The sequence below is a fragment of the Schistocerca nitens genome, chromosome 2 (genome assembly GCF_023898315.1).
Source record: "Schistocerca nitens isolate TAMUIC-IGC-003100 chromosome 2, iqSchNite1.1, whole genome shotgun sequence".
Classification (NCBI taxonomy): Eukaryota; Metazoa; Arthropoda; class Insecta; order Orthoptera; family Acrididae; genus Schistocerca; species Schistocerca nitens.
Genome location: NC_064615.1, coordinates 721,324,902 through 721,338,225, shown reverse-complemented (window position 1 = coordinate 721,338,225; position 13,324 = coordinate 721,324,902). Strand labels below are relative to the sequence as shown.

The following is a 13,324-nucleotide window of genomic DNA, read 5'->3' as shown; positions in this document are numbered from 1 at the left end:
AGCAAACAACAGAGAGAGAGAAAGAAACTAGTAGGCTAAATATCTATAAAATGGTGCAAATTATGTAAACTAGTTTGGCTCAGAAGTGGGCAATTTCAGCTGCATTTGGAGTTGCCGACATGAGTTAGAAAATATTGCACTGACTGGGTCAGTTAGGTCAGAAATACATTTGTTGGATTTTCTGGATCTCAATGATCACATATGGAAAAGGTCAGTATGTTCTGAGCTTAGAAGCCTACAGGAAATGTACACCATTTCCTCAAATTTGTTCCACATGCATGGTGAATAATTTCAGAGATTTCTAGCAGTTTATGGGTCCTCCTTCTTGCATGTACAAAGTGACCTGTATCCATTACTAAGCACTCCACTGGTTTAGTTTTATATCCCATAAGTAATTTTGTCAGATATATTGTAGCACTTGCCTGATATTATTACATGGGCTTGTTGAACCATTTTCTGCTGGAATTCTCATGGCTTGCAAAAATTGCATTTTCTGACAGGTTTCTTATTTTTCCTCCTCTTCTGAGTCAAATGTCATTCCATATCTGTGACTCTAATTGTCTCTCTGTATAGAGGATGGGATAGTGTTTCCTCTGCATGCTGTTCTTTGTGATTCCTAGTTTCTGAGTATCTTTTTGTATCTGCACCTCAGCTGCCTTACTCTTTAATCACGAGAAAGGAATATTTAGCTTTTTATTGGGATCAAAAACTTAAGCCTTTCTGTGAAACTTAAGCTAAGAATGACTGTTAAAAGTGACAGCCACAACTATTAATAAATGTATTATAATGGCACATAACCATCATCAATGACTGTAAATGACCCCACAGTAAAAAACAACAGGAGTGAGATCTGATGACTGTATTGGCCATGGAATAGAACCTCTCTTTCAATTCAGTAGTGAGGGTTTTTGCTGTGCAGCAGTAATGATGACTCCATGGCACAGTCGAGGAATGGGGGTAAAAGATGTAGGTGGAGCAGACAGCACAGTAGCACTTTAGAACATCAGGTCTCCAGACACCTGTTTTTCCTCCAGATATATCATGCCTTTTCAACACTCAAATCCACATGATATCTGTTTCTATTTTTGTTTCCTTTTTTCTGTTATTCATTATCTTGATGCAAGCCTCAAAGCGAGTCATATATTTTTGCAACATACATAGCATATACCTTGGAGCAGCAAAGGAGTGCTTTACTCAGAAAATCTTTCTCCTTCTGCTTCCTTAGTAATTGTACTACATTCAGTAAGGTTCACTGTTTGGGCTCTCTGTCACCATTTTGTCTCACCTTGTGTGTGATGAGAGTGCAGGCATGAGATATTGGGATCACAATGCAGGGTGACAAATAATCACTGCCTAGGTCATTCTACTGACCATTTAGCACTTACTCTCAAACTAAAACCAGTTTTGACTCTGTTGTTGCATCTCCTCCAATACTTGCCAGTGCCATCGCACATGGCCTTCTCTCATATTGTCTACTATTGAGGATATTCCATAAGACATATGAACATCATTTGTGCCAAGACCATGCAGTGCTAATCCAGATGTCTAGCTAAGTGTTTCCATTATAGCAAGCTTCACTTCTTTTGTTGAAGGCCAGCATTCAGCACCATACAGTGCAACAGAATGGATTACAGATCAGTATAGTTTCCACTCAAGGCTGTTTGGAATCTTCTGGTCACAGAGTACACCAGTCAAAGAATCTCATATCAGCCATGGGCTGCTCATGCAGTTAGAGATTTCTGCACAGAGATTCCCATCAGCAACAACAGTCGAGCCTACATACCTGAAAAGTCCTTGTTGTTGAGAAGTTAACATCATTGATTCTGATGGTATCCTGCTCATTTACATCTGTAGTGAGATGGTGCGTTTTCTTCATGTTGACTCATAGGCTCATTTTTTTGACTCATTTTATTGGTGTCTATTTATGAACTAACTGTTACATATCAGCTAGATGGTGGATTATTTCTTCTCTTATTCTGGTCCAGCTGACTTATTACTCTATCTGTAATTGCCTCATTCATAACAGGATAGATAACCACAATGTCCATTAATCCTACAACTCTATATTAAAATACAGTCATGACAGTATCCCTCACTCTACATTTGCACATTTTGTCGGAGATAAGATGTATATCTCAGTTCATGTATGTGTGCACAATGTAGAAGAATCTCCACTGGGCCTTACTGAATGGGCAATGAAGATTGTTTCATGATGGTTTGATTTTGCATGCAAATGAGAATAATTGCCAAACTTATTGTGTAGTTACCAGTCAGACAGCTTTGTGGTGAATGTGGAAAATAGATTTGACCTGTTGCTTCAGTTAGAAGCTGGTGAGCCTCAAGCAGTTGCAGGTGTAGACAGGGCACAACAAACTTTCAGCAGCAAGGTGAAAAGTAAGAAAGTAGGAAAATCAGTAAAGAGAAAGAAAGTTATGTTGTTAAGTAGTTCCCATGGAAGAGATGTTGGCCAGCTTTTGCAGGATAAACTAGGATCAGAATACCAGGTCACAATTTTTTAAAAATGTAATGATGGTCCAGAGCAGGTGACAAAGGGTTTAGGATCATTTTGCAAAGATTTCACTAAGGAAGACACTGTGGTGGGCCAGGTAATAGTATTGACAGAGATCCTGGGTACAGTATAGAGTTTGACCTGGCAAATATTGCATCAGCATCGAAGCATACTAGTGTTAAGTTTGTATCTGTCCTTGGGTGCCATGACCGACCTCATTTTACCTCTTCTGCCAAGAGTTTGGAGTTGAAACGGCTGCTTATGTCAGGTGCAGGGTCACACATTGGTGTGGTTCCTGTTGATTCTCTCAATAGGTGGGATTATACTAGTCATGGCTTTCACCTCAACAGGAAAGGGAAGGGTAAACTGGCTGGGAAAACAGTGGGAAAGTTAAAGGGCGGAGGCACTGTCATGAGTGATAAAATACCAGTGGTTATAGGGTTCAGAAAAGACCCTTTTTTAGAAGAAAACCAAGTTTTAAGAAAGGTTAGGATTGAGACAGTTTGAGAAAGAAACTAAAAAACATAATTGTAGCTTATTACATCAGCATAAACAGCTATTGGTTAAGAATTTTCAACAGTCAGCAGATATTTCAACTCCACCCAATTTTAACTCAGTCAATGTGAAATATCAGCTGTCTTTATTGCATCAAAATATTTGAGGACTGAGAAATAAAATTAATGAATTGTTTATCTGCATAGATGAATTAGAGTCCTCAAACCCAGCTGACATAATCTGCCTCTGAACATCATGTGACCACTGATATAGTACTTTTTAGTGTTACAGGGTATAGATTAGCATCTCACTTTTGTAGAGCAGAAATGGAGAAAGGAGGAGTTGCCACATTCATCAGGAACTGTCATAAATTTAAGAACATAGACATTCATAAATTTTGCCTAGTCACCATATGGAAGCATGTGCAACAGAAGTAGAGTTTAACAAAAAAATCCTTCATAATATTAAGTGTATATTGAGCACCTGTTCATAAACCACCTTGAAGCTGTACTGGCCCATTTAACAACCAAAAACAAAGAAATAGTAGTTTCTGGTGACTTCAATGTAGATTTCCATAAAAACTCTCCCAATAACTTATTTGAGTTAGTAACACTATCATTCAACTTAGTTCCCACTGTAAAGTTCCCAACTAGGGTAGCCAATTGCTCACAAACAGCCATTGATAATATCTTTATAGAAAAGCCCAATGAACAAAATTATATTACAAAACCAATAGTCAATGGACTCTAAGACCTTGACATTCAGTTCCTTCTGTTAAATGTTGATACTGAACAGGATATAAAATCTGTTAAATCTCAGCTCAAGAGGGTAATCAATAAGCCAAAACGTGATTATTTTAGGACACTCCTCAGAGACATTCACTGGACTGATGTTTACACTGCTCATGGAATGTATGAAAAATATAACACTTTTGCTAATAAAGTGCTTACCTTATTTGAACACTGTTTTCCCACAAAACTAACCAAGGTTAGAGCAAAATCTACAAAGATGCCATGAATTACTCAAGGAATAGGTATCTTGTAAAACAAAGAGTAAACTGTATCTGTCAATTCAAGACAGTTCTGATGTTGATGCTATAGTACATTACAAGAAACACTGCAAATTACTGTAATATGGACATCAAAGCAAATATATTACAAGGAAAAGATAGTAATATCAGTTAACAAAATAAAGGCAATATGGGATATAGTGAAGGAGGAGTCCAGTAGAACCAGACATGAAGAGGGACAAATAGCATTAAGGGGAGCCGGAGGTGCCTATGCTGCCCATGTTAAAATCACTAAGTTTGAGGAACATTTATGAATAAACTACCAAACAGAAAAATTTGCATTTTTTTTCATATAGAGTGGTTTAGTATTGCAGTTATGACAGAGGGATTTTGGAGTATCTTTTCTAGTTTCCTTCCAATTATTTTTTTTATTAATGACCCAAATTTTTTTACAAATAATTGCTTTATAATTAAACTGAAATGAAACTACTGAACATATTGCCAAATGGCTGTGTTACAATGTAAGTTTGACAACAAGGAGTGCTGTATAAAAATTTCATCTCTCTAGCTTTAGTGGATTTTGAGAAAATGTTCCTTATATTCGAAAAATTCTAATTTACGGGAAATGGCTATCAAAGTTTCTCAATACAATCCTGCGCTATAGGATGGATTATCAGGATCTTCTTCTTCATCCTCCAAAAGCTTCCTCTTCTGTCTTCTTTTCTGCCTGTTGTTCCATCATACTTCATATGCCTTTCTCTTCTTTCTGCTCCTCTTATCCTTTCTCTGTCAATATTTCTTAGTGCTCATACAGTGTTCACCCCAGCTGTAAACCCTAATGCCTTCAGAACTTCACACTTCACACTGTTCCCTTGGTTGTAGGTTGCTATTGCATCATAAATACCAAAGTGCAGTGTTTTTATGCTTACAAACACCCTTTTAGGAATCACTTTCCAAATCAAATTGTTTACGCTCTCATTAGGATTCTGCGTCTTTCCGTGTAGACATTTGTGTAACAATTCTGGCTGTGCTAAGTCATGAAAAATTGGTTTTATTGCATGTATCACAGCTGCTGGCAAACCATGTTTCTGATCATAGTCCTTTTTTGCATTATATATGGACCAGGAATCTTTTGGGCACAGGCTGTGTTGAGGGTATTCATTGGAAGAGGCAGTACGAAGGGACAATGCCCACACTGCTTTTTACATGTCACTAACATTACTAGTATTTTGCCTTAGAGCATACCCATAGTATCTCTGTAGACGTTCAATCACCTCATCAGTAAGCCTGCCTCTCCCTCCTATTGTCTTTCCATCACTGAGCTTACTTGAACCCAAAGTTTGTTTGAGCCTTCGAAGCTTTTGCACATGCCCAATGCATTCCAACTTTTCAACTACAAATTCATTTCCATATGGTTTCAGTTCCTCTATAGTCTTGAAAACTTTGGAGTCACCATCCCCAAGGTAGTATTTGTAGCTAATGTTGTATCTGGGAACTGAACGTTCAAAAATTTGTTTCACTCCATCCACTTCCATTGCTCCACTTGATCCACTAAAATTTACCTCACAGGTTCCACTGTGCTCTCCTTTGATTTTATTTTTGCACCTACAATGTTTTGATAATATTGCAACATCTATCACTTTTGCACTATCACAAGTAGCAGTTACAACCCCATTCAGGGATTTATGACCCCTCTTTTGCCAGGAACCATCTAATGCCACTACCAAATCCCTAGAACCACCGTTCATTTCTACAGATTCCTCCACTGCTTCCTTCATGGTTTTCAAAGCCACATCTTCAACAGAGGATCCTACCAGTTCACAGTAGTACCCAAATTTGCTTGGAGGCGATGGCAAGTTCATAATACCACAAAACAGTTTACCAGCAGCAGACCCTTTTCCAATGGATCGAAGACCGCACACAAGTCGAACATTCACATCAAACACTCTAGATCGTCCATTTTCACCAAAGAGACTGGCATGTGAATTGTAGAAAGTCACTTGATACTTGCAACATGCACAGATTATCTTCATCTCACAAGCTAAACCAAAGTGCTTTGTTATCTCTAGTCCCACTTGAACACATTTTGCACAGAACACTTTCTTTCATCACAGAAGATAATAATCCAATATTCAGTACTTCGTTAATATCATCACTGTCACTAACATATTCACTAAATCTGCCACTTCCACCAGTCAGCTTCTTGCTAGAAGATGTCACAGGGCTATGGCCGGCCATGTGTTGCTTAGCAGAAGAACGCACTGTTTCAGTAACTGTAGTATTGCAACTTGGTATTAGTGTTAATTTTCTTTTCCCTACGTTCTTCCTCTTCTTATATACACGGTTACTAAAACATGGCATCGTAACCAGAACAACGCTTTACACAAGAAGTATAATACTACCAACAACAGGCGCAACACTGAACTAATTCGAAACGGTAAACAGCAAAAGAGACGATGTTCCGCGCTCTTAGCGCTACATTTGTCACAGAAAAGAATGTAGCCAACCCTTGCACGCTCGCTGTATGCGTAACATAAGGCGCTGTATACGTAACAGGCCGAGAAAATCCCAAGCAGTTCGCCAGGAAGTCACGAGAGGGTGTTAGATGCATTCAGCGGCCGCCCATTTCCTCTGCAGACGTGGGGGCAAATGGTAATAACTCCACTTCTAGCGCGAGTAGAACAATAATTCAAAGTTTTCATTAAAGAGGAATGTTCCAATTAATTTTCGGTAGCAAAAAAAAAATCGTAATTTTTTGGATTTGACCACCTCCGTCTCCCCTTAAGAGTAAATTATACATTGGTGACAGATGTGTATACTGTTACAGAACTTTTTAACAAACATTTTATAACTGTTACTGAAAAGATGTTGTCAGGTTCTGTAGATGCTGCTATGGAATACCTCAGATCAGACATTTCAAGTGACTTCCATAAGATGAATTTGACCCTCACTACCACAGCAGAAGTAATGTCGGTCATAAAATCTTTAAAATAAAAACATCTCATGGGTATGATGAAATATCAACAAACTTAATTAAAGAATGTAATTCTGAGTTAAGTAACATATTAAGCTATCTGTGTAACCAGTCGTTTATCGTGGAATATTTCCTGAATGGTTGAAATATGCTGAAGTTAAGCCACTGTTTAAGAAGGGAGATAAAGAAATAGCATCAAATCTCCATCCAATTTCACTTTTGCCAGCATTCGCAAAAATTTTAGAAAAGGTAATATACAGTCGGCTTTATAACCATCTTATCACAAATAACATACTGTCAAAGTTGCAGTTCAGATTTCTGAAGGGTTCTGATATTAAGAAGGCTATCTACACTTACAGTGAAAATGTACTTAATTCATTAGACAAAAAATTGCAGGCAACTGGTATATTTTGTGATCTGTCAAATGCATCTGACTGTGTAATTCACAATATTCTTTTAAGTAAATTAGAATATTATGGTGTAACAGGAAATGCTGCAAAATGTTTCAAATCATATATCTCTGGCAGCAAACAAAGGGTGTTATTAGGAAAGAGACCTGTATTAAGCTATCAGGCATCATCCAGTGGGGAACTAATTACTTGTGAGGTCCCACAAGTTTCCCTCTTAGGGCCCTTACTTTTTCTTGTATATATCAATGACCTTTCATCAGTGACATTACCAGATGCCAACTTTATTTTGTTTGGCGATGATACAAACATTGCAGTAAATGCCAAATCAAGTGTAGTCTTAGAAAGATCGGCTAATAAAATATTTGTGGGCATTAATCACTGGTTCCTAGCCAATTCTTTGTCACTAAACTTTGAAAAACACACTACATACAGTTCAGAACATGTAAGGGGTGTCCCACGAGTATATGCCTTACATATGATGACAAGCAGATAGAAGAAGTGGACATTGTTAAATTCTTGGGATTACAGCTTGATAATAAATTCAACTGGGCGGAGCACACCAGAGAACTGCTGAAGTGTCTTAACAAATCTCTATCTGCAATGTGAATTGTTAGACATAGGGGATATAAAAGTGAAAAAAGCTGGCATACTATGCTTACTTTCATTCCATAATGTCATACGGGATTATTTTTTGGGTAATTCATCAAGACAAGCTTAAGTTTTCCAGGCACAAAAATGTGCAATAAGAATTATATGTGGTGTGAACTCAAGAACATCCTGCAAAAGCCTGTTTAGGGAACTAGGGATACTAACTAATGCTTCTCAATATATTTATCCCTTAATGAAATTTGTCATTAAAAATATATCACATTTTCAAACCAACAGCTCAATTCATGGAATCAATACTAGAAATAAGAATAATCTTCACAAGGATTTAAAGTCACTTACTCTTGAACAAAAATGTGTGCATTATTCAGGAACACACATTTTCAATAACTTGCCAGCAGCCATAAAAAGCTTAACAACCAATGAAATTCAGTTTAAGAGAAGCCTAAAGGATTTATTGGTGGCCAACTCCTTCTAATCCATCGATGAGTTTCTCAGTAGAACCAACTGATTTGTAAATAAAAAAAAACTTTTTTTTAAAAAATTTTAAATTCAGTGCATTAATGCAATCTTAGTTAATGAGTGTTTATAAAATGATTCTTTCATATAGTGTTCATAAAAAAAATGTTCATTCCACTTGGGATGTGTGGAAGGTACATTAGCTTATTTGTTTCTGTTGTAAATATTTGTCATGTATTATTGTTTCTCTGACAAGTTCTACATCCTGGAGGACCTCCTCACTACAAACCAATTGGAATGAAAGTTAATCTAATCTAATCTATCTAAATTAATTACTATCCAAGGAAATGTGATTTGTATGGCCTTTTTTTTAGCTTTTCACATAATAGTCTGTAATTATGAAGAATAAATAAATAATATTAATGTAGGAAAAGATAGATTCCTACTTAACATCAAGAACACGTGTTAAGTTGCAGACAGGCACAACTAAAAGACACTTACATGAAGCTTTCGGCGTTTCAAAAGAGAAACACACACCATTCATACACACAAGGGAGCATACCTCACGCACACATGACCACCAGCTCTGGCAGCTAGGGTCAGAATGTATTCTGGCCCTAGCTGCCACAGTTGGCGGTCATGTGTGCATGAGGCATGCTCGCTTATGTGTATGAATGGTGTGTGTTTCTCTTTTGCTGATGAAGGCTGTGGCGAAAAACTTTGAGCAAATGTCTTTTTATTGTACCTGTCTGCAACTTAATGTGTCTTCTCTTTGGTAAGTAGCGATCAGTCTTTTCCTACATTGTTGATATTCCTACCAGGAGTTTCCATTGTTTGATAAATAAATACTAAAAATAAAAAAAATTCCTTCAAAGTCAAGGTACAAAATTAGAAATTATGCTATGGTGCTTTATACATGAGAAGTTTCAAAATGGACACAAGACAATGAAAAATGAACACCTTCGGCTCTCACTTATGTGAGGGGAAAAAACGGAGAGGAAAAAGAAAATACAATGGCAACAACATTCTCTGCCTCCCAGTACATAATCTTGATATGAATGTGTGACCTACAATGTCCATTTAGGATTACTTTTCTACATATCTGTTCCAGAGTGATGGAGTTGATTAATAAATTTATTGTAACTATCTTTCAGCATTGCATAAGCTGACAATAAGTCCACCACCGGTTCACCTGATGCACTTGGATGTTTCATAGTAAGTAGCATTGTTTGGAATTATTGCCAAAACACTGTGATCAAATATAGTAGTTTTTTAATAAATTTAAACTAAATTTATAGCAAATACATATGTAAATATGCAAATGACACTGCAGACTACAAAATTTGCAACTATAACAGTTCCTCAAAACTTGGAATGTTCAGCATGCTGTATGCATTATGTCACATTTCTTCCATTTATTACAGTGTATAATTTAAAACCAGTGTGAAAACTGACATAAAAGGTAGAGCTTACAATGTTTGGGCTACTCCCGTATACTTCTAAACCAATGATTGTTCTACAGGAACCAGCAGAATAATCTACATCATGTCCATACTTTGCAACCATTGTGAAGTGCAATGCAAAGAGTACTTCCCGTAGTACTATGCACTAAAAATTCTTCCCATTCCACTCACATATGGAGTGCAGAAAGAGTGACTGCCTAAATATCTCTTTACATGCTGTTATTAGCCTAGGTTGTATTCACAGGACTTCCCTACAGGAATTTAACTTTGCGAGCTGTCATATATTCACAGATTCATCATTTAATTGTAACTTTGTATCAGGCTTTTGTGGAATAATTTGCATTTACAGTATCTCCAGCAGCTTCCAGTTCTAGTTTTTCAGTATTTCTGTGCTGTTCTCTCAAAGCTGTCTGTGGTTGTAGATATTCAATATCATCTGCTCTTGCATTAGTCACTTGAATGTGCTGTAAGTAATCTCCTTTGTATCCTGATTGCATTTTCCCCTCTATCCTACCAATGAACCAATGTCGACCACTTTGTTTATCTATGACAGAGCCCATGCGCGATAATTCCACTTCATAACCCCACAGATTTTTACACCCAGTTGCAATGAATTTATGTCCATGTGCATATTGACATAGCTGTCATTAAAATGTGGGATTGTTGTTGTATGTTAGTATTACCCATACCTTTTTAGTAGCCACTGTGAGTTTATCTGGTGATCATCATGCTTTTCTGGCTGAAGCTTATTTTTTAAATTATTTTGTCATTACGGAACAGCCATCTTTTTGTAGACGTTTTAATTTTAATTGAAACACCTTTGCCCTCAGTCCATTCCTTCATTCCTTTCCAATGCCCTTTACCCAGAAAACACAGGTGTGTGACCGGTATATGCTTCTCTAATTTAGTGAAGAACCAAACGCATCTGTATGTAGGCTATTATTATGATGAAATTGCCACTCCCTAAGACATTTTAAAGCAAATGCCAGCTTATTCATGAGATCAACCTACTGCCCTGAAGGAGACAGTTCTTGCTTTTCCCCCAACTCATTTCATTGTTCAGAGGGACATCAAATCCTTTGTTTTGTATCAGATAAAGGAAGATTTTTAGCAATATTCTATGCCAGAGAATATAGCATCCTAAGCAACTTCCTGTGGTTTAGTTTCATATCACACTCTTAGATCAATGAATATCTTTCTGTGATCTGATGTAGTATGATGAGCCACATTAATGGTCCAAGTATAGCATGACCTCTGTGGGTGGAAACTGCATTCCACCTTCACAAGAAATGATTATTCTCTTAAAGACTATTTAAAGGTAGCAGGCAGGTAAATATGGTTGGATGCTGTTCGAGTGTGAAGTTTATTTCCAGGCTATTAACAAGGTCTTAGTTTTGTTTCACATATTTTAGTTGCAATTCCCACTGTAAATCATGTAAGCTGGTAGCTCTGCTTTTTTTTTTTTTTTTTTTTAAATGATAGAAATTTCCAGCATCTTCAGTTTATATATTTGAAGTTTTATACTGTCAGGTTTGTTTGTTAATTTTCTCGCAATGATCTGCTTTAATGCAGAAGGTGCACCAAAAGATATTTGCAACAGGACTGTTGATGTTCTTGCAGTTACCACAACTAATGGCTATTGCACTTTGTGTCACAAATTCCACCATTGCTCAAGCAAAGATGGGAAACATAAAGTCTCCACCTGTTACAATTGTTTAATTTGAAAAGGGCCTTCATTAAAAATATGATCATATCTTTCCAAAAATACTTTTCAGCCTTCCTCAGTACTCTATTCTACACTAATGATCAACTGAATTAGAGACAGCTATTTTGTACTGTGCAGAACTCTTGTATATCATTGTAATGATGATGATGTGTCAGGACATAGAGAGCCTACTTGATATAGAACTACACAACCACCACCACAATTTAAGGTTGGCTGGAGCTGTGTCCAAGAACTTAGGTCAGATGATCAGTGAAGTCATACATGCACCTTCATGTCCTCAAACCATTCTGATGAGTTATGGGGTAGGACATTGTCTTGCTGCAGATATAACTCATTTGTGAGGTGTTGTAGGTAAAGAAGTGTATGCTCTTCATTTGACACTACATTTCTGTATCATTCATCAGTGAGAAATGTTCATAGCTATGTCAGTGGCTTCATTTCATTTCATCCCTTGTGAACATCTCTCACATGAGAACTCGTCCACCACCTGTCACACTGATGCTCCATTGGCAAGCAGAATGCATTGCCTCAAGCAGTTTCTGGTGTTCTTATACTCTGCCATCAGCGTGTCCTAGTGTGTACCGTGAACCATCATCCCAAGTGTCTTTATCCCATACTTCAAGCACCTAGTGGCAGTGTAGCTGCACTCATGATAGTTTTGTGCCCTGTAATGTGCTTGTGTGTCAGTGATTTGTTGTGGCCCATCTGTACTCTGTTTCAGTCCTTAATAGTCAGTAATTAGCCCTATTACTGAAATCTTTTTGTCCATGGGAGATGGGTCTGAAGCCAGTGGTTTTCCTGAAACTATCTTCTGAAAAATCCAGTGACTAGGGGCCTCAGAAATGGGCCACCCACAATGTCACTGCAATCAAGTGCACTGATATGGTGTGTCATGACCATCCTGCACTCAACTGTCATGTCAGTGGTTAGTACAAGATTTGATGACAACCCATTTCATGATACAATTTGCTATGCTGACAGAAATGCTCTCGCTCCAACTTCTCACGAATGTATATCACTCTGCATCCAGGAGTTAGGTGAATTCTCTTAACAACTTAAAGCTAAGCTAACAAAATAATCATAGTTATCAAGTGCAGGATCAAGTTTTAAAATTTCCTCATCTAATTCTTGATGAAATATTTACCACTGCACTTACTTGAGTGATGACAATCTCTGAAAGAATACTCTGTAGCTTCACAAATGCTTCAGCAGTACACAAAATAATCTTTTGTAATAAACCCTATCAAAATTCTTGACAGCTGCAGCTACAAACAATAATCTTGCTGTCAGATGTTATTTGTCTGTATTAAACCCAATTCTTATCACCTTTATAGGGCAAGAGCAACTATTTATCTTTATTTTCGCTATGCATGCTACACAGAAAAATTGTTTTGTCACCACAGGAAACTTCAATCCTTTTATCTGGTCTGATCCTGGTATTTTTGTCATTCACATAAAATTGTTATTAAATTAAATGTTTACTAATTCTGGCAGCATATTTGTAATTTCTAGGGCTCACTATTCCCATTCTGCTGTCAACAGTGTCCTAGAATCTACACTGATATCTCCTTATTCCACGATGTTTCCCTAACCAACACCACTGCATTTGAGCTCGCTATTACCATTTCTCATTTGAACTTTCATTTTGCAAATCTCACCAACCTCCACAAGAG

The 13,324-nt window shown here is 37.2% G+C and overlaps 1 protein-coding gene across 1 annotated transcript in view; it reads left to right on the top strand.

The window, feature by feature from the left end:
- The window catches only part of LOC126235283 (protein phosphatase PHLPP-like protein), a 405,833-nt gene that overhangs the window by 336,221 nt on the left and 56,288 nt on the right, over nt 1-13,324 (top strand). The window contains exon 7 of the mRNA XM_049944008.1: nt 9,617-9,677. Coding sequence (XP_049799965.1) covers nt 9,617-9,677 — 61 coding nt within the window. The remainder of the gene's footprint in view (nt 1-9,616; nt 9,678-13,324) is intronic.